General features: G+C 43.7%; 1 protein-coding gene across 1 annotated transcript in view; it reads right to left on the bottom strand.

Moving 5' to 3' along the window:
• Window positions 1–20493, bottom strand: part of TGFBR3 (transforming growth factor beta receptor 3) — a 178768-nt gene that overhangs the window by 144078 nt on the left and 14197 nt on the right. Inside the window, exon 2 of the mRNA XM_084851937.1 lies at window positions 3722–3889. Within this exon, the coding sequence (XP_084708063.1) occupies window positions 3722–3782 (61 nt within the window). The 5' untranslated portion in view covers window positions 3783–3889. The remainder of the gene's footprint in view (window positions 1–3721; window positions 3890–20493) is intronic.

Here is a 20493-nt window from a genome sequence, read left to right as displayed (position 1 = left end):
AAAACAGTGTCCTTATCAGGATGAAGTAACAAATGGGATGAAGAAGAAAAAAAAACAAAATTATTACTCTCCATTCCTCAGGGAATCCTGCTACAGCAGCTGTAAAAATATGCCCCACACAAAATTAAAAACAAAATACAAAAAACTGACTATGAGGACTTGTTAACATTTGAAGTAAGGAGTACAGTACTCCACTGATACAGAAATTCAGACTGTTACTATTCAGTATTATTTACTAACATATGAGAGCTTTTGGATATCTGTTCTAATTTGAGGAAGTGCTAAATGCTGTTGGGCATCTGGGGCTTTAACCAGGAATGTCATGATCAGAAACTATCTAAGCAAGCTTCTCAGGACTGAATGTGTTGAGGTCTCAGAGCAGGGTAGGTATAGGAATGTGCAGAATTGGGCCCTGTGATTGGCAGAATGAACCTCCAGACTGGTCGGATCAGGTGTTAATTTTTTAGAAGCACGAATAGCCACATCCTTCTCTGGATCTCAGCCACTGAGGTCAACAACTTCCAAATATAGTTTTAGAAAGGACAAAAATGTTCCGTCTGCATCTGAGATATATCCCTGGAGATGACTGATTTATACATACACACACACACAAATATATATAAAGCACACAATTATTTCTATTTGTATTTTTATGCCACTAATTTATTTGTGATGAGATAGAAAGGAAAAGTCCTCCTGTGCAAGCACCGAGTCATTGCTGACTCCTAGAGGGATGCCGCTTTTGCTGGCGTTTTCATGGCAGACTATAGCGGGGTGGTTAGCCATTGCCTTCCCCTGAGATTACTCAGGTATTATTTGCCAAAATCATGGAGTGGGTTCCTATTTGGATAAAATTAAACAATTCTTTGATAGTATGGCAAGTAGATAATAATAATTAAGACTACAATCCTATACGGGGTCTTCTCAGTGGTGGCCCTGATTGCGAAATGCTGTCCTCATGGAGGTCTGCCTGACACCAACTTTGTCATCTTTTTGGCACCAGGTTAATACTTCCCTCTACTCCCAGGCATTTGACGTCATATGATGAGGGTTTTAATGTTAGTTGTTTTATCATGTTCCAGTATCTTATTGTAACTATTTTAGCTGTTTTAAATCATTTTAAAACATTGTATGTTCAAGTTTTTATATTATGTTTTTGTTATGTTGTACTTTGGGGGCTGTAATTTTTGTGAAAAGAGAACTTTGGCTATTGGCCAGTATGAAAATTAAATAAATGAACGAATATGTTTACTCAAATGTAAACCCCACAGTGCTCAGTAGAGCTTAGTCCCAGTAAGTGTGAACAAGACCGCAGACTAAGATGCCTCTTGTTAAAATCTCTCTTTGGCCTTAGGCAAGCCACTATCACCCAACCTGACCTCCACCCACCCCTCTGAAATATGGAGGTAATAATTCTGATCCACCTTCCAAGTTTGTTGTAAAGATAACTGAGATAATGCATATGACATGCTCTGAACACTCCAAAGAGCAATATACAGCATAAGTATTGTTGTTAATAATCAATGTCCTGCCTTGCATCTCATTGCAGTACATCACTCTTCTCGCCAGACACATCTACCCTATTTTTACATGTTTATTTGCCACAAAATAAGACCATTACAACATCCAACCATCACGTGGTGTTAACGAATCGGAGTTAGCACTGGCTGTATGCCTTCAATGAAGTTCAACCCTGGAGAAAGTCCCAGAAGGTTTAAACACATGCTTGAAAAAGAGTATTATTTTCCATGTAATTGATGAGAAAAGAAAAAGAGCCCAGCTTGTAATGCACTTCACTGCTCAGACATGTCTCCCATTGCCGTTGGTCACGGTTTCCGCAATGAGGACATCTCCGAGTTAAACAAGTCATCCGTCCACTGTCTAGTCTCCCCACTACATCATTACCACTTGGCCACTTCCCTGATGACCATTTCTGGCCTCTATACTTCTGTGCCAGTACAAAAACCCAAGGCTGCTGTCACGACTTGTACACTTCAGAACCGTTTTCAGAATGCCATTGATTAGGAAATCTGTATGAAGCTTGTTGCAGGTATGTATGTATCTGAGATGTATCTTCATATCTTTGGTCAGAAAGTAGCACAACACAGCAAAGCAATAAGCCTCGTCTCATAAGTAGGAACACTGGAAGCTGCCTTATACCGAGTCAGACCATTGGCCCATCTAGCCCAGTACTGCCGACACTGCCTGGTAGTGCCTCTGCAGGGTTTGGGGCAGGATTCTTTCTTAGCCCTAGCAGGAGATGCCAGGGATTGAACCTAGGACCTTCTGCATGCAAAGCAGGTGCTCTACCACTGAGCCATGGCCCCTCCCAACACTAAGACAACGTTCACACTACAGCCAGCAGCAAAACTGTCATATGTAAGCCATTATTCCATCATAAGTCCAGGCAGAGAAAGAGAGGAACCTATCCAAATACTAACTATACATTCTAGGGCAGAGATTCTCAAACTGCAGTCCACGGACCATTGGTGGTCTGCAAGCTCCATTTAGGTGGCCCGCAGAAAGGTTGCAGAACAGTCAAGAATAGCTGTACTTGATCCTGCGCTTGATTTATTTTATTCTGGCAACAGAGATCAAGACTGTTTCCTCCAGAGCCAGATTATCAAACGCGCTAACACAGCCCTGGCCTCAGGCCCATGATTTTCATAACATGGCACTGGTTTTGATAATGAAGCCGGGGCTGGAAAAACATGGTATTAAAATAGAAGTTCTGTATGTAATTGATTTGTAGAACCAAAAAACAAAAGTTTACCAAGTAGTCTCCCAAGACCCTCAGCAATGTTCAAGCGTTCTATGAAAAGAAAAGTTTGAGAACCGCTTCTCTAAGATGAGGTTTACTGGTATTCTCACCATCTATTGGCATGTAAAGGTCCTAGCTATATTGGAGTTCTGTACATGAAAGCTATCTGCAAAAGACATCAGTCCTGCTGCCAGTCTGTTCTCCAGCCATCCTCACCTGTCCACTCACTGCCTTTGCTTCTCCACTCAGTCCTTTCCCATTGCATCTCGATCTGCTTTCTGCCTCCATCTTTGCTTCTCTTGGTTCCGCCGGCATCTTCCCCTGTCTGCCCCTTTTCTTCCTGGGCGTCGGCACTGCCTACCCTAAATGCCTGCAGGTCCAAGCCGGGCTGGCCCACGAGCCATTGGCACTCTGGGGCGACATTGTTCCCCAGTGCCATGCCGTGCAGTTGTCCCAGCCGGAGACTGCCTGCAGCCACACCGGCCTCCTTTAAGCCAGAGAGTCCCTGCAGTGTTCCACAGCTCTGCATAAAAGACAGTTGACTGAAATGCTTCTTACTGGTTCAAAACTAAAATGCAATCTGTAATTAATTCCAAGTGTTCGCAACAGGGCTGGTGTCAAAGGTAGGCATGGTTGGGCACCTTCTTCACAACTGCAACTGGCTTGTTCAGTTGCCTCCTGCACTGGCCTGGACAACAGTGGTGGTGAGAAGGGAAGCGGTAGCTGCCCCTGCCTACTTGCTCACTGGCTGTCTGCCTGTCAAGCAAGCCAGTGGCAGCAAGGATGAGAAAGAGGACGAGGAGCAAGGGCAGCTGGTGACGACGGTGGTAAAAAAAAGTAGACTCACTGAGCGAAGGGCCCATTGAGGGCGTCTTACCCAAGTGCCCTTAAAAAACTGGAGCTGATATTGGTTCACATCATGAATTACAGTGACGTCTTAATTAATATAACACCACTTACCTGCAGATGCTAAACACCCCATCATCAAAGCAAGCACTGGAATGATACAACTTGAAGTCATTTTGCCGCACTAGGGTTTCTCAAACCGACTTCCTTGGTAGATCTTTGCCGACTGAACGAAAAATCTACTGTAGATGCTTTGAGAAGAGTCTTCTAGAGCATAATTACCTGTGAAGAGAAGTAAAAAAAATAATTCTTTTAAAAGCCATGTCGTTAGGACAAGTCATCTTAGGCTCTCTATTTACACAATACCAAAAAACAGAGATAGCCATTCTTCTTTTTTCTTCTAAAAAAGAAACCCTTTCCATTGAGGAATAAACTAAGAGAACAGGAATGACATTCTAGACACAGATTTAATTCTCTCTAGCTCCTCACTGTAATTCAGAGTCCATCACTTGTTCATCCTGCGTGCTTGTTTTAGTGCAATATCCCAAATTTTATAGTATTTATCGGGGACAGTAAAGAATGCTTCCCAAGGTCTGCAAGCTGCCTATGTAAGCAGAGCTGCCTTATATTGTGCAACAGTCAGTATGCTTATCAGTAACATGGTAAGTCTTGCAAAATGGTTCTGGTTTTAGTACTTTTGAAGACGTCCTAATGCAATGTGGAAAATCCAGGAAAGCTGCTATTGTAGACCATTTAAAAATGTAAAGAGCAACATTTTATAGTATCTGCACAAGATGTTTGGGAAGCTAAAATAACATTCCATCTGTGTAGTAGAAAACTATGTTTCCCAACTTTGTTTCCCCAGAAGAAAGCCTTCCTGGGCTCAACAGGACTGGGGCATAATCCCTGTAGTAGGACTGCAGCTGTAGGCTTGGATCCAACAAACCCTTCCACCACCCCTCTCAAGAAGCACTCCTGAAGGTTACGGGACCTTCTGAACAAGCATGGTATGTGGCAAGGGGGGCTGCAGTGAGAATAGTGGAAATTGGTATAAATGAAGGGCCTGCTCTTGGCTGAGTGGGAGTGCCTTTCCCTGGTGCTATCACTCTATTAGATCCAAGCCGTTGTCTCCAATACAAACTCTGAAGAGCCACATTTCAGTTTTTAAGAGCACACATGTTTAGAACTTGCTGCTGGGACAGAATGAATCTGAGCAGTGGTGGTGAGCAGCCATTGATCACATTTTAGTACAAACCACAGACACCAATTCAACTGCCAGCAGACTTTGAGCTAAGTCCGCCTTCTGAACCAAACTCTGGCTAGGTCTTGCCTGTACTAATTTTAACAACACGGCGCCAAGACACTGCCCAACATGGCCTACCATCTATGATGGCAGCCAGTGCTCCAAAGATCTCGTGGGGCACAGAGACTACTACACCCTTCCTCAACATAGAGCCCCCTGGATGTGTTTGGCTACAACTCCTATGATTGTAAGCCAGCATGGCCATGCTGGCTGAGGAGTGTCGTGCTGGCTGAGGAAGATGGGAGTTGTAGTCCAACACATCTGGAGGGCACTAGAGTGGATGAAGCTGGGCTATACCAACCCATCTGCCTCTCTCAGGGCTCGTGTTATCCCAACACATTTAACAGGGAATACCTTAAAACTTCTGGGGAACTTTTTTTGGCCTGAGGGCTGCACTGACTCTGGAGAAGTGTGTTGGGGGCCGAATGCCAGCAGTGAGTAGGGCTACAGCACAAAGTAGGTGGGACCTCCTCACTCACTCACTCACACATATACACACACCAATCATACACAAAAGCATGCAGCCCATTCAGCCATTCTTTCTCATACATTCCCCACAAAATAATTAACCATCCTAACCCCTGTGACTTCAATAAATTGATCCCCCCCACAAATTGAAACACGCCCACAGTTCACCCCAAACAATTTTTACCCTTCCCCCAAATCATTACTCCATCCCAGCACTAGTGTTGCCCTTTTAAGAAGTTATTTCCCTTTTAAGAAAGCCTCCTTGGTCTGTGTCCTTTTCCTTTTCCTACTTTGGAACTGGAGAAAGCAGCTAGAAGGGGGCTGAAGAAGGAATGGTTGGAAGGTGAGGAAAGCCCTCTGCAAGAACTACTCAGTGAGAACAGTGGGTGGGAGAGGCAGTAGGGGCAAAAGAAAGAGAACGTCAGGAGACATTCAGCCACCTTGTAAGTAAGTGGCAGGGCTGAGGAGAAGGGGGTGGCACAGTCGGAGGGGACACCAGGGGTCGGATACAGGCCAGAGGTTCCTCATCTCTGCCTTACATGGTCCACATCGCAAACCAAGAAGGGGCCATTATGATGCGGAATTAGACGGGACATGGACATTGGAGAGGCCTTCAGGTACCCAGAGGCTGACCTCCGTTATAAACAGAATGGTAGACTACGTTATCTTGGTATGAATGTTTTATGTTTGAAAGCATTCCCCCTACAACAGGGGTGGGCACTTGTGGCCCTCCAAATGTTGGACTACAACTCCCATCATCCCTCACTATTGGCCATGCTGGCTAGGGCTGATGGGAGTTGCAGTCCAAGAACATCTGGATTGCCACATGTTCCCCACCCACGTCCTACACACACACACACACACACACACCCAAGACCTCTCTGCCCTTGGAAAGCTTTCAAGCCTAGAAGAAGTACTTTTACTTCTCTCTGACGTGTTCACTGACGACTCCAGATTCTCTCTCTCCTTCCTGCACACTCATACACAAATTAAAACTATCATTCTGCACGTATTCTGTAGAAGAACACTTTGGTGTTGACTTTGGAACAAAATAACGTGTTCTTTACAATCCATTCCAGTGCGTAACCGCAGATTTACTGGAAGTTCATTATGGGTTTCCAAAAGTAAAAACATGTGAGCTACATGTAGCCAGATATAGTTTTTTTTCTTTATAAAGAGAAAAAAAAATCCTTCCATCTAACAAGACTGCAGTTATCCTACTAAATGAATCAGCAACAAATCCAGTAAATTGATTGTATACCACCCTGAAATCCTGATAGGATGCAAGGTGGGATATAAATGCTTTAAAGAAATAAATCAACAAGCATACCTCTACACACACGAAAGTTTTAATGTGCTGTCATGAATTAACCGTGCGGGTTTCAAAAAAAAAAAAGATTCCGAAACGCTGTAACTACCATTATAGAATGTATAAAGCATGTGCATGCTGCATTTTAAAGAGAGACACATTCCTTTTTCCACCTGAGAACAGTTATTAGGCCATTCCTTGAGAAGGACCTGCAATTTATGGTACTGCATGTAGGCTCTCTTGTGTCAAACATTTCAGGCACAAGCCACAAACTGTAACATTGCACTGATGCTGCCTCCTCTCCAAGTACTAGTACTGCAACCAGCTGAGCCCTGGCAAGCCCCTGGCATAATACTTGGGCAGTTCTAGACAGCAGTGACATCCCATCCACTTAAAATACTGTGACTGGCCAAAGGACTCAGTCAGCCAGCAAAACTGCCAAGCTGATCAGGAGCTGTTACAAGTGCTCTCACTAGCTTGTCGGATCTACCTTATTTTTTATTAGCACCCCCAAGAGCCACCAACCAGAGCCAGGTACAAAAACAAGAAAAGAAATACCCTCAGAATTAAAAAACCCAAACAAAGCTTTTTGAACTTAGGAATTTGTTTCCAATACCAGAACTAAACTGAGCTCACAGTTCTTTCACACAAAAGAGAATCAGCATGGTGCAGTGGTTAGAGTGTTGGACTGTGACTCAGGAGATCCGGGTTCTAGTCCCCACTTGGCCATGAAGTTCACGAGGTGACTTTGGGCCAGTCACTGACTCTCAGCCTAACTGACCTCACAGGGTTGTTGTGAGGATAAACTGGAGAGGAGAGGGACCATGGAAGCCACCTTGGGTTCCTTGCAAGAAGAAAAAAGGCAGGATATAAATGTAATAAATAAAAATAAAAAGTTCACTCCTGATGAGCTCCCAAGCGTTCTTCATCTCAGCAGCCTAATTTAGGTGGAAAAAGTCATTTTGTTGTTGCCATTGTTAAACAACTGGGAGTCAGAAACCTTTGCTGATGTACTGCAAATCACTCAGTAGATCCCAATCCAACTTCAGCCCACCCCTGTCCTACAGCCTCAAGAGGAACTGCTGGGCCAGGCCGGGCCCTGGATCCCAGGTATGTCAGGGCATTCCAAGGCTTTGTTGCCTTCGCTGGGAGAAGAGGGGAAGGAGTGAGTGAAATGCTGTCATTTGTGTAGATCAGGCATGGGCAACACGCAGGCCACATATGGCCCCCTGACTGATTCTGCGGCCCCTCCTACCCTTGCTGCTAAACTGCCACCACAATTTGGTGGTAGGTGATGCCAGCAAAATAATAATAATAATAATGCTGATTTTCCTTTAAAACAAGGTGCACAGGGAACATGTACCTTATTTTAAAGCAAAATCATACTCCCAGAAGCCTCCATTGGTCATGATTTTGATTTAAAAACAAGACACATGCTCCCCGTATGGTGGGCTTTAAGGAAAATTGGGGGGTGCCACCACATCACTGAATTGTGGTAGCCAATTCAGCAGTGGGAAGCAGCCCCCGGTGGGTTTGGGGTGGGTGGAATTGGCCCCTGGACGTTGCCCACCCCTGGTGTAGATCATGCCCTTATTGATGTAGCAAAAAATAAATAAATAAAAGGTTAGGGAATCAAATATTACAGTGATTAAGGTGTTATTTAGAAGCCTTAAGAGAAACCTAGCATTTCTCAAACTATTCAAAAGACTGAATGTCCAACTCCTCCCTTGGAATCAACTGCATATATACATTTTAAAAAGGGATGGCCTTTTTAACCATGCTATTAACCATTCACTAAAGGGGCACTCTTCTTCTTACCTAGAAATATACAAGAGTTTCATGTCAATGATACATCACACTATGGCCCTATATAAGGAAGTTGTTGCCTATCTGTTCCCACTTTGCTTCCACAAGGCATCAGGAAATTTAAGAATCATGCCCCCAAAACTAAAGGGGGGAAATGTACTATTTTGGAACACCATTTTAGAACAGGGATAAAAGTACTCAAGTGGGATAAATTCTCGCAACAAGCTGCAATGGTCAGCTTGCAACATAACGCTGTGCATGTACCCTATAGGAGCCCATGCATTTTTCTGACGTATACAGGGCCAAGCTTGACTTCCCCCTGCTTTAAAATGACACAATTATCTGGCTTCTAACCAGCACTGATTTTCAGATCTCCCATGCTTCAGCAGAGTTTCGGCTTTAGGGGGGGAAAACCACCAAAAAACAGACATCTGCCGTTTGGTCCGGTTAATTTTTAGTTGGTGCCCTTTTTGTGCTGTTCTTTAAAAAGAACTTGAAAAGATTACTGCATACAGGGAGGAAAGAAGTGGCTCGTGACTGCCGCAACAGCCAAGCAATTAGCAGTCTACACAGCTGGCTGGGGAGGCGGGAGGGAGGGAGGGGGCTTTGTGATTGCCACAGGGGGCAGCCAGTCAGCATTCTACACAGCTGGCTTCTGTGGAAGACAGGTCAAATGAGTTGCTCCTTAGCAAAATTGCCTGTGGAAGACTGTGCTTCTAAAAGAGGGGTGAGTGTGAATCCACACACTCAGCTCATGCAAAGTATATGCTTCTATAAGCGGCCTTACTGGTCTGGAGACTAGTTAGCATAGGTCTGAAATATAGTGTCACCTTTACAATTGAAGCTATCACTGCAGCATTAATGTTAAGACTCACAGACATTGAAGCTCTGTTTAGGATAGGTTTCTTTGCATTCAACATTCCCTTGAGTTCAACTACTGAATCACTCACACAAAAATTACAGCGTCACAAGAGGGTAAGCTATGGACAATTTATATCCCCTTGATCAAAACAGAAAGATATGTGCTGCACCCTCTTTGGTTGTCAGAAATCCATTCATATACATATCTAAGCTTCAATTATTTTTATTTTACTTATGGCATTTATATCCCATCTTTCTCACAGCCCGATGAGGTAGGTTAGGGTGAGAGGGAGTGACTCTCTCAAGATTATAAAGTGAATGGAGATTTGAACCTTGATCTCCCTGGTCGTATTCTGGCGTTCTAACCACACTGCAGTTCAAAAAGCATGACTGTGTTTATCCATTCCTGTGTACAGTTCTGGTTGCTGCACCTAAAAAAGGATATTCAAAAGTTGGAAAAGATGCAGAAAAGAGCAACCAAAATGATTAAGGGACTGGAGCAACTCCCCTAGGAGGCAAGGTTACAACAGCTGGGATTGTTTAGCTTGGAGGGCAAGGGGAGACATGACAGAGGTGTACAAAATTATGCACGGTGTCGAGAATTTGGATAGGGAAACATTTTTCTCCCTCTCTCCAATGACGCTGAATAGTGGGAGATTCAGGAGAGATAAAAGGAAGTTGTTGTTGTTCAGTCGTTCAGTCGGGTCCGACTCTTCGTGACCCCATGGACCATAGCACGCCAGGCCTTCCTGTCCTCCGCTCTCTCCCAGAGCGTGCTCAAGTTCATATTCATTGCATCGGTGATGCTATCTAGCCATCTCATCCTCTGCTGTCCCCTTCTCCTTTTGCTTTCAGTCTTTCCCAGCATCAGGGTCTTTTCCAGGGAGTTTTCTCTTCGCATTAGGTGGCCAAAATATTTGAGCTTCAGCTTCAGTATCTGTCCTTCCAATGAGCAGTCAGGGTTGATTTCCTTTAGGATTGGCTGATTGGACCTCCTAGTTTAACTACAGAATACATACCACAACTTGTGGGGATGGCCACCATTTTGGATGGCTTTAAAAGGGGGTTAGACAAATTCATGGAGGATAAGGCTATCAAAGTCATGATAGCTACATGTTACCTCCAGTATCAGAGGCAGCATGTTTCTGAATACCAGTTGCTGGAACATGAACAGCAGGGTGGGTACTATTGCTCTCATGTCCTACTTGGGGCTTTCTCTTAGGCAGCTGGTTGTTCACTGTGTGAACAGAACGCTGGATTAGATAGCCCCTTGGTCTGATTCAGCATGGCTATTCTTATGTTAGAGCAAAGCCCCACACGATCCACTTGCATCTTAAAGAGTAAAATACATTTAACATGGCAAAAGCTTGCATGGGCTAGAAGTCCACTTTGTCAGATACATGGAGTAGCCTTTCCTTATACAAGAAGTGACCAACCATCTGAGAAGGAAGCCCAAAAACACACATTCCCAGAGCAACCTCCACAGTTTCTTAAATAATGGAAATGCCAAGTATCATCCCTGCTTCAGTCTATGAATAAAGCATTTTGAAACTTTAAAATTGACACCCATGACCATTTCGCAAAACAATGAACAGAAGAGAATTGAGAACCCAGAATTACCAGATACAGAAGCACTAAACAGAACACCCTGAATAGGAAAATTGTAACCGTCGGTTAGATCACTCTTTCCTTAAGGTCAGTGTATAATCTAGCAATGCTGTTCTTTGTGGCATATGAAGCCTTGCTGGAATGGTGTACAAAAAAGAGGTCATGGGAGATAAAGCCTTCTGACTCTCAGAATCAAAGGGCACAACCCTACCAGTGGTTAGCATCAATGGGGCTTTTACTTCCCCATTGATTTGGGACTGCAGCCTAAGTCAGTACAGAGCTGCAGAAGAAAGAGAGGGCTGGGGGGGGGGGGCAGTTACATATCTCTCACAGGAAAGGTCTGCCAACCCCTCCCATTTCTGACCTGTTCACACACAACCACATTTCTGCAATTGGAGCTGTTAGTTTCCATTGATTTCTAGCCTCTTCTGGGACCTAAAGAGAGTCTCTCTTTGGAAATCCAAGCACACCTGACAAAGCAAAACCTAAATTGTGAGGAATAAGAAATCAACATCTTGATCCCATACACACTGTGTGGAATTCAGTCCCGTTGACTGCAATGACATTTGCACTTCCAGGCAATGCATAACGCTGGACCGACAATGAGCCAAGCTTTTAAATCCTCTGTTCCCTGTAGCCTCAAGATAGAACAAGTGCAACGATGAAAACCACCTCCTCCGTGTCCTGCAGCCGTCAGGAGAACACAAAGGTCAGGGTCTGGTTTGCATCAAGGTGCTGACCCAGTGCAAACATGCTGAAAGGCAGCCAGTCTACCTTCTCAGGGTCTTCAAGCGCCAACACTAAACAGCGTGAACACTACATTCTGTTCTCATGAAGAAAATCCCCTGGCCCCTAACAGGGTCCTTCCTTTGGTGTTTATGGTTATTTTTTCCTGTTCCTCCAAATGAGTAACAAATATACTTCAGCCCAGCAATCTGGTGCTCTCCAGATAGCGTGGACTGCAGCTCCCTTCATTCCTGACCAGCTGGCTGGGAATGATGGGAGTTGTAGTCCAACACATCTGGAGGGCACCAGGTTGGGGAAGGTTGCATTAGGTAGAACACTGACCAGTGTACGTCCTTTGTCACTTCTAACAGGAACTGGGAGTGACTGTTCAGCTGGGGCCTTGATTCTCCGCTTTCTGTGCATTTCCCAAAACGTCACCATCTGTTTCTCGTATTATCCCCCTTTCCTTCCCCTTTCTTTTTCCTGCTTTGCTTTCCACCCATTTGAATTCTATCATCTTCCCTGTCTAACCTTTTCTTTGCAGCATGAAAAACAGCTTCCCATTCCTGATCTATTTATCGCAGCCCAGATCCTAAGGGCTCCCTTCCCTTTAGTGTTCATAATCTTCAGCCTCAACAGGGAAAGCACCGGAACGCAAGACTCTTCCTGCTCTGCCAGCATTCCATAACCAGCTCAACAACACTTCAGGTCAAACTCTGCTGACTCTCAGAAACAGTCCCACTGAAGGTATTGCTATTAACTCTAGAGTTATTGTTTTATTCATTTATACAATGTATGAGGGCACAATCCTATGCGTGTTTAGACAGAGAAAACTCCTACAACTCCCAGCATCCTTCAGCCAGCATGGACTGTGCCCTTACTCACTTTTCTTTATAGAATAATGCCAAAGCTGGGTAAAAAACAACAAACCCACAACAACAACATACAGCATCAACCAATAAAACAGTAAAACTGGGGAGAACAGAAACACAGATAAGTGAGCTTACAAGACACAGCAACACAGATTCAGTCAAAAAAATAGTTGAACAAATAGGTCTAGTTGGTGCCAAAAGCCTGTAAGACTTGGTGCTGACAGTGTATACAGGCGAGGGTGTGTGTGTCCCACAATCAGAGTGTCTATATTGAGAATATCAAACCCAGGCAAATGCAGCACCATCAAGGGAGTGTCCCTACCTTGACATCAAGCATGCTTAATATCCAGGCAGGTACATAAGGGAAAAGATGCTCCATGAGATAACCAGGTCCTAAGCTGAATAGGGCTTTCTATGTTCACACAAGCACCTTGAACTTGGCTCAGTAGCTTATTGGCAGCCGGTGCAACTCTTTACACTGGTATTACATGTTCCCAGTAGGCTGTCTCTCTCAGTAGCCTAAGTGCAGCATCCGGCACTAGCTGCAGCTTCCGGGCCAGCCTCAAAGGCAGTCCCAGATGAAGTGCATTGCAATAATCCAGTCTCAAGGTTAGCAGTGCGTGGATCATCATGGTCAGGTTATCCCTGTCCAGGAATGGCTGTAGCTGCTAAACCACCTGAAGCTGGGAAAAGGCACTCCTCCATTAACTCCTCCACTTGTGCCTCCATTAACAGTGATGTATCTAGGAGCACCTCCAAGCTATGTACCTGCTCCTTCGGAGCTAGTCCAACCCCATCCAGACCAGGCAGCTTCCCTAAATCCCAAACAAGGAAGCCACCTATCCACATATGTGCAGATTCTGCTCAGAAATGTTTGGGTGAACCCGTGGAGGTCAGGTGGGATCTGCCGGTGCAATAAGAATGTAAAGAAGAAACCTGCTGGATCAGACCAAAGGGGTCCCCCAATTCTTTTGGGTCAGTGGCCACCTTTGGAATTTTGATATACTCTCGAGGGTGCTTTCACAAAATGGCTGCCATGGAGACCTTGCTCATTCATAAAATGGCTGCTATGGTGGGCAGGGCCAGTCCCAAACATTTCACAGAAAGCACACTGGTGAGACTAAAGGTAAAGTGACTTGCCCAAGAACCTAAGTATGAGGCAGAGGTGGGGTCTGAGCTCCAAAATACAAAAGTACCCTTCTGAACGCAAATAAAGATGATACTGGAGGGCAGCACATCACTTTGCAGCATGCATGCCAGCTTCCCAGTTAAAAACAAAATTATTATTATTTTTTATATCTTAAGAAATAAAATAAAAATGAAGAGGGGCAGGGAACCCAGCGGACGCCAAGGGAGGTGTCCGTGGGTGCACTGGTGTCCAAGGTACCACAGTGGGGATGCCAGGGCCTATCCAGTCCAGCATCCTGTTTCTCACAGTGGACAACCTGACGCCTTCGGGAAGCCCAGAAGCAGGGCATGAGGGCAATAGCCTGCTCACACGTCCATTCCCCAAGCAGTGGGAAGCTCTGGAAGTACCTCCTTTGGTCTTTATAAACAAGGCACACAGAAGCCATGTTTAAATTACCAACAGGGTATACTGAACACGGTGGTGGAAGGAAAGAGAGTGGGATTGCACCAGTGGGTGTCCACCCTTGAGCTCCACTCATTCAGCTGAGCCTCTGAAGAGAACCTACACATGTTCAAGCACCCAATTTATTATTTTATTATTTATTTATTTATTTCATTTCTATACCGCCCAATAGCCAAACTGAGTTATGGCTCAGTTCCCATTAGATGTGACAAAAGATTGTCCAGTCAGAATTTTATCCGAAGTATACTGATTGCTCTTTTTGACCTTAGGAAATGTTGAATCTCTGCCCAGAGTGGACCTAGGGGTATTTTTTGTTTCGTTTTTGTTTATGGCTATGCTAAGATCCAAGGCCAGCTTTGTTTTAAACGTAGAAAATGTTTTACTTAATGTTTTCTCCCAGTGTATGCCTTATCTTCCCTAAACTGATCTGTGTTTTTAACATCTTTAAAAGCACAATCCTATACATGTCTAGACAGAAAATAAGGCCCACAACTCCCAGCATGCCCCAGCCAGCATGGTTGGCTGGGGCATGCTGGGAGTTGTAGGCCTTTTCTAAATGTGCATAGGATTATGCCCTAAATTTAGAAACAAGTTTGAGGTCCTATAATATCTGACTTATCTGCAGAATTATTACAACAGAAAATCTGGCGGCAATAGCCCAAACGGAAAAAATGTAGCCCTCAACGATTTCATTGGGATTCCGCATTTTTAAGAGAACAGACCCGATTTTCACTTCCTGGATTAATCTGCAGATTGGAACACGGTTATCCTTCAGTTTTTGCACTTCTCCGGATTTTGCGATCCAGATCTCGGCTCCCCAAAAAATCAAGATATAAACTTAAATGCATAATAAATGCGTATTTTATGAAAAATATTTAAAATAATACATCTTTTTGTGTCCAGTTTTTTAAAAAATGCAGATATGGAAATGGGACTGAATGGACTGATGAACAAAGATGTGTGAAACGGACATGGACCAGAAACAGACTGATCCTTCCATCTCTAGCACTGAAGCTCAGAAGACAGCAACAAAGGAGAGGGTCTTCTCGTGGTAGCCCCCCCATTATGGAATGATCTCCACGATGAGGCCCGCCTGGCACCAACATTGTTATCTTTTTGGTGCCAGGTTAAGATCTTTCTCTTCTCCCAGGCATTTGGCAGCATATGATAAGTTTTAATCAGTCCTGGATTGTCTTATGGTTATGGCTGTTTGCTTGAGAGTGCTTGTTTGAAGTCATTTTATATATATATATATATTCTGTGTATATTGTCTGTTCATGTGTTTTGTATGTAAATGGCTTTTAATCTCTGTATACTGTATGTTTAATGTTTATAATCTTTGTAAACTGCCCAGAGAGCTTTGGCTATTGGGTGATATAGAAATGTAATAAATATTATTATTTATTCTCCCAGTGTATGCCTTATCTTCCCTACGCTGATCTGTCTTTTTAACGTCTTTAAAAGCACAATCCTACGCATGTCTAGACAGAAAATAAACTAATCTAGATTACCTATTTCCCAGACTGGGTCTGGAACTGAACTGGACCATTAAGCCCTAACATGCAATGTTCGTGTCATGATTGGAAAAATAGGGCCTGCAGGCCAGCACCCTTTAGATCAGAATACCCATTGCAGTAACGACATCTGAAACAAAATACAAGCTGCTATTATTATATTATTATTATATTATTATTAATTTTATAATTATATAATATTATTATTAATTTTCACCACTTAAAACTAAACAAAAAACCAGTAACATATTTATAAACTCTTGGGGGAAAGGCTGTACTTTGTAAAACCAAAGACATTTCATTCCTAGGGATCTAAAATAGGTTTTCATTTTAGTAGTACAATCAAAATCCCAAGGAGTTACTCTGATGCCTGAAAGTTACTCAGATATTGCTATGTGTAATAGGACATTTCCACAAATTTCAGCTAAAGGCTATGGGAACTGGAGCAGCGCCAAGATTAGATGTGTTATGTCACTCACAGTCACGCCCCTCTCTACTCCCACATGACTCTCGTAACTTTTTGCCTCTTTTTATACTGCGGGTTCTGTCAAATTACAGGAAGCCACAAAATATACATAATTACACCCTGAAAAGGACAGAGGCTTTCCCTTTTTTCTGCCTGCAACAACCCCAAATCCATTTTGTTCTGTGACACACACTTTGCATCTGATTTGATATGCCAGCCCCAAGGACAGTTTAACTGGAGATTGTCCAAAATTTGCTTCGACCAATATTTGGAAGGGGCCACGTCTCAGGGACAGAGCACATGCTTTCCGAGCAGAAGATCCCAGGTTCCACAATTCAAAGGCTGGGCAGAGGTTGCAGCTAAGTGCTAGGGAGCACGCATTGTATGCAGAAGATTCAATACCTGGCATCTCCAGGTAGGGCTGGGAAAGGCCCCTGTCTGAAATCCTAGAGAACTGCTAGCATAGACAAAGCTGAGGTAGATAAAGCAATGGCTTGACTTGGTATAAGATGGCTTCCCATGTTCCTACATTTCTCAGGTGGCAGGAATGGGAAAACCTCATGAGACCTTGGAGGTGTCATTGTCAACAGATGAGTTAATAGGTGTCTTCACATTTTTCAGACCTGAAAATCCACTTTAGCCAAGACATGTGTTATGAGACCCACTTCTTAATGTTTGACTGTGTGTGTGTGTGTGTGTGTGTATGGCAATAGTGCCGCTGGTGTGATGAATTTTAGGTTACTCTCCATCACAGTTTTGGGTGCCAACCTACCAGCTGAATACCAAAAGGCTAGATGGTCCAACTCAATATACGTTAACTTCCTGCTTATGCAGGGCCTTTCAAGATGAGAGGAAAACCCACTTATTTCCATAACGCTACCTTGCATTGTCCCAACCAGTGCCACTATGTCCCAATCCCTTCATAACGGATGAAGAATATTCTCACTGTGGGAGAAAGCTTTGCTCCATATTCCTAGCTACTTCATGTGTGATTCGTGAGACAATAAGATGAAAGCATACAATCTAGAGCACAATTAGATGACACACCAAAAGATCCATGATCAGATTTCTTGCATATTTTTTAAAAGGCTAAATGTAGTGGGGGGGGGGGGCGGCGGATTTGCATCAGGGCTATGGCACTGGCAGATGGAAGTTAACCCTTTCCCTCCATGCTGTTTTCCACAGATGAATTGTTCCATGGTGCAAAACATACAGGTACTTATATATTATCGATTCAGTAAAGGTTCATGGGGAACATTACTCAGTAACTCACAGTTGTGCTATCAAGCTTGGTACACAGCAAACCTATTCACGCAACCAGTCACCATTTCCTAATTCAAACTGAATGTTCCCTGCAAAAAATACAAATCAATCTTTAGGTTTGACAGAACCCCTCAAAAGCATTGTGCGAGTCTGCTTGCACAAACGCACGCACACACACGTCTTGCCTTCTTTGGGGCCTAAATTTAGTTTAAAAGCAGGAACAAAAGAAGATTCCTGGCTTCAGTAGATCACCATCATCCCAAATATTTGTTGTTGTTCAGTCGTTAAGTCGTGTCCGACTCTTCGTGACCCCATGGACCATAGCACACCAGGCCTTCCTGTCCTCCGCTCTCTCCCAGAGTGTGCTCAAGTTCATATTCATTGCATCCGTGATACTATCTCCTATGCCATCTCATCCTCTGCCGTCCCCTTCTCCTTTTGCCTTCAGTCTTTCCCAGCATCAGGGTCTTTTCCAGGGAGTTTTCTCTTCGCATTAGGTGGCCAAAATATTGGAGCTTCAGCTTCAGTATCTGTCCTTCCAATAAGCACTCAGGGTTGATTTCCTTTAGGATGGACTGATTGGACCTCCTTGCAGTCCAGGGGACTCATAAGAGTCTTCTCCAGCACCACAGTTCGAGAGCATCAATTCTTCAGCGCTCAGCCTTCCTTATAGTCCAGCTCTCACAGCCATACGTTACTATTGGGAAAACCATAGCTTTGATTATGCGGACCTTTGTCGGCAAGGTGATGTCTCTGCTTCTTACTATGCTGTCTAGGTTTGCCATAGCTTTCCTCCCAAGGAGCAAGCGTCTTTTAATTTCATGGCTGCAGTCACCATCTGCGGTGATCTTGGAGCCCAAGAAAATAAAATCTGTCACTGCTTCCATTTCTTCCCCTTCTATATGCCAGGAAGTGATGGGGCCAGATGCCATGATCTTAGTTTTTTTTTATGTTGAGTTTCAAACCAGCTTTTGCGCTCTCCTCTTTCACCCTCAACAAGAGGCTCTTTAGATCCTCTTCGCTTTCTGCCATTAGGGTGGTATCGTCTGCGTATCTGAGGTTGTTGATAATTCTCCCGGCAATCTTAATTCCAACCTGTGATTCATCCAACCCGGCGTTTCTCATGATGTACTCTGCATATAAGTTAAATAAGCAGGGCGACAATATGCAGCCTTGTCGTACTCCTTTCCCAATTTTGAACCAATCGGTTGTTCAATGTCTGGTTCTTACTGTTGCTTCTTGACCCTCGTACAGGTTTCTCAGGAGACAGGTAAGGTGGTCTGGTACTGCCATCTCTTTAAGAATTTGCCACAGTTTGTTGTGATCCACACAATCAAAGGCTTTAGCGTAGTCAAAGAAGCAGAAATAGACGTTTTTCTGGGATTCTCTTGCTTTCTCCATGATCCAGCGAATGTTGGCGATCTGATCTCTAGTTCCTCTGCCTCTTCGGAACCCAGCTTGTACTTCCGGTAGTTCTCGGTTCACATGCCAAATATAATACACGCTAAATCCACTTTCTACAAATTCCATTACTCTTCATTTCATTTGGCTCAGATTGTGACTGTACACACCTAGAATAAAAGTAATCACTCAACCCTAGATGCCTTATATGCAGAATTACAGCAAGGGGTCTGGATTTCCATCCCATCATTAAGAAGAAAAGCAAAAGAGCCATAGCAGCAGGATACATTTTGTTGCTTTTTCTTACCCGGGTAAAGTGATCCTATCTAAGGCATGGTCTCATAACCATTGATGCAATTAGTTTTTAGAGATAATAAAAGCTCCTCAAATTGTCTAAATAAAGTTTCACTGGAAACTCCCTATCAGAAAAACAAACCATTTTAATCTTTACCAGACTGAAACCAGAGAGGCCCTTTAGGAATAATACATGGTTGTGCAAATTTGCAAATACAGGATGTTCACAGATGGGGAGGAGGCTTACAAATTGGTTTTGAACACTACCATTTGCAACATGTAAAAGATTTCAACATGTATTATATCAAATATTAGAAAAGTGCTACATGAAACACACACACACAAAGTTTTTGTTTCATAAGAAAACACCTCCAGAAAAACTAAAGCTAAATTTTCTTTCAGGGATTAAGAAGAAAATGCTAAAAAAAATAAAAATCAATCCAGCCAACTTTTAATAAGAGGTTAGAACCTGGATTCTAGATGCACATATCTGAATTAGGAAACTTCTCCCACACGTGTGGAAAAGGCTTTTAAAGTGCAACACCTCCAAAAACAATGAGTCAAAAGGTGCTTCCTCTGCGTAGGAGTCATTCCTCCTCCCTCCAACTGTGCCTTGAGTTAATCACTACTATTAGCCTGAAAATGAAACTGGCTTTTGAAAGCGAAAGGAGGAAAAGGATGACTCTTTCATCAGTGGTCACTGGAGCTCTGGATCTAGAGCTAAAGAAAGGCAAAGATCTACAAAACACTGGGCTGGATAAAAAACGCTCTCCCTGGTTACATTACGGCTCATTCTGTAACAAAAGCTGTCAAAGGTGGACACCATTATGCCACAAAGTAAAAGCAAATCATATTGAGATGGGCATTTGGAGCATCAGAACACAAATGCTAAAGTAATCCTGTGAGAATGCAGCTCTCTCTTTTGCCTTGTAGGTCCAGCCAAAAGGGGCAATGTGCTGCAAGCTTGGGTCTTCACCATGTGCACCCAAAGTTAATTAGGGAGCCCCAAGATCAGCTACTAGTTAGTTGCTTTGGAATGTGGTGATACTGTCAGCATTTTTCCCTGGTGCTTAACCATCCGCTTCAATGGTAATCCCAACTGGTAAGCTATGCCCGCTTCTCTCAGCTGCTCCGTTCATGGCCTAAAGGCCTTGTGCCTAACTGGGGCCTCTAGCCACAGGTGTCTTGGAATAACTGAACAGCTTCACATTTGTATTCCAGGACTTGCCAATTGTGGAAGACGAGGAGGACTCTTTCTTTGGGGGGTGTATCATGCCAATCTAATTATAATGTCTCTAAGCTTGTGTGGGCGCGTTCTAGAGAACAATATGCTCTTTCAAATATAAGCAGGTCAAGGAGAAGCTCCTTGAACAAGCGGGTAAAGAATTCTACCATGTTTCTGCC

Source organism: Heloderma suspectum, chromosome 4 (assembly GCF_057233095.1).
Source record: "Heloderma suspectum isolate Gila_16-S chromosome 4, 16-S_ref, whole genome shotgun sequence".
In the NCBI taxonomy this organism is placed as follows: domain Eukaryota; kingdom Metazoa; phylum Chordata; class Lepidosauria; order Squamata; family Helodermatidae; genus Heloderma; species Heloderma suspectum.
Note: the sequence above shows the minus strand (reverse complement) of the source record. Positions and strands in the feature narration are given on the sequence as shown.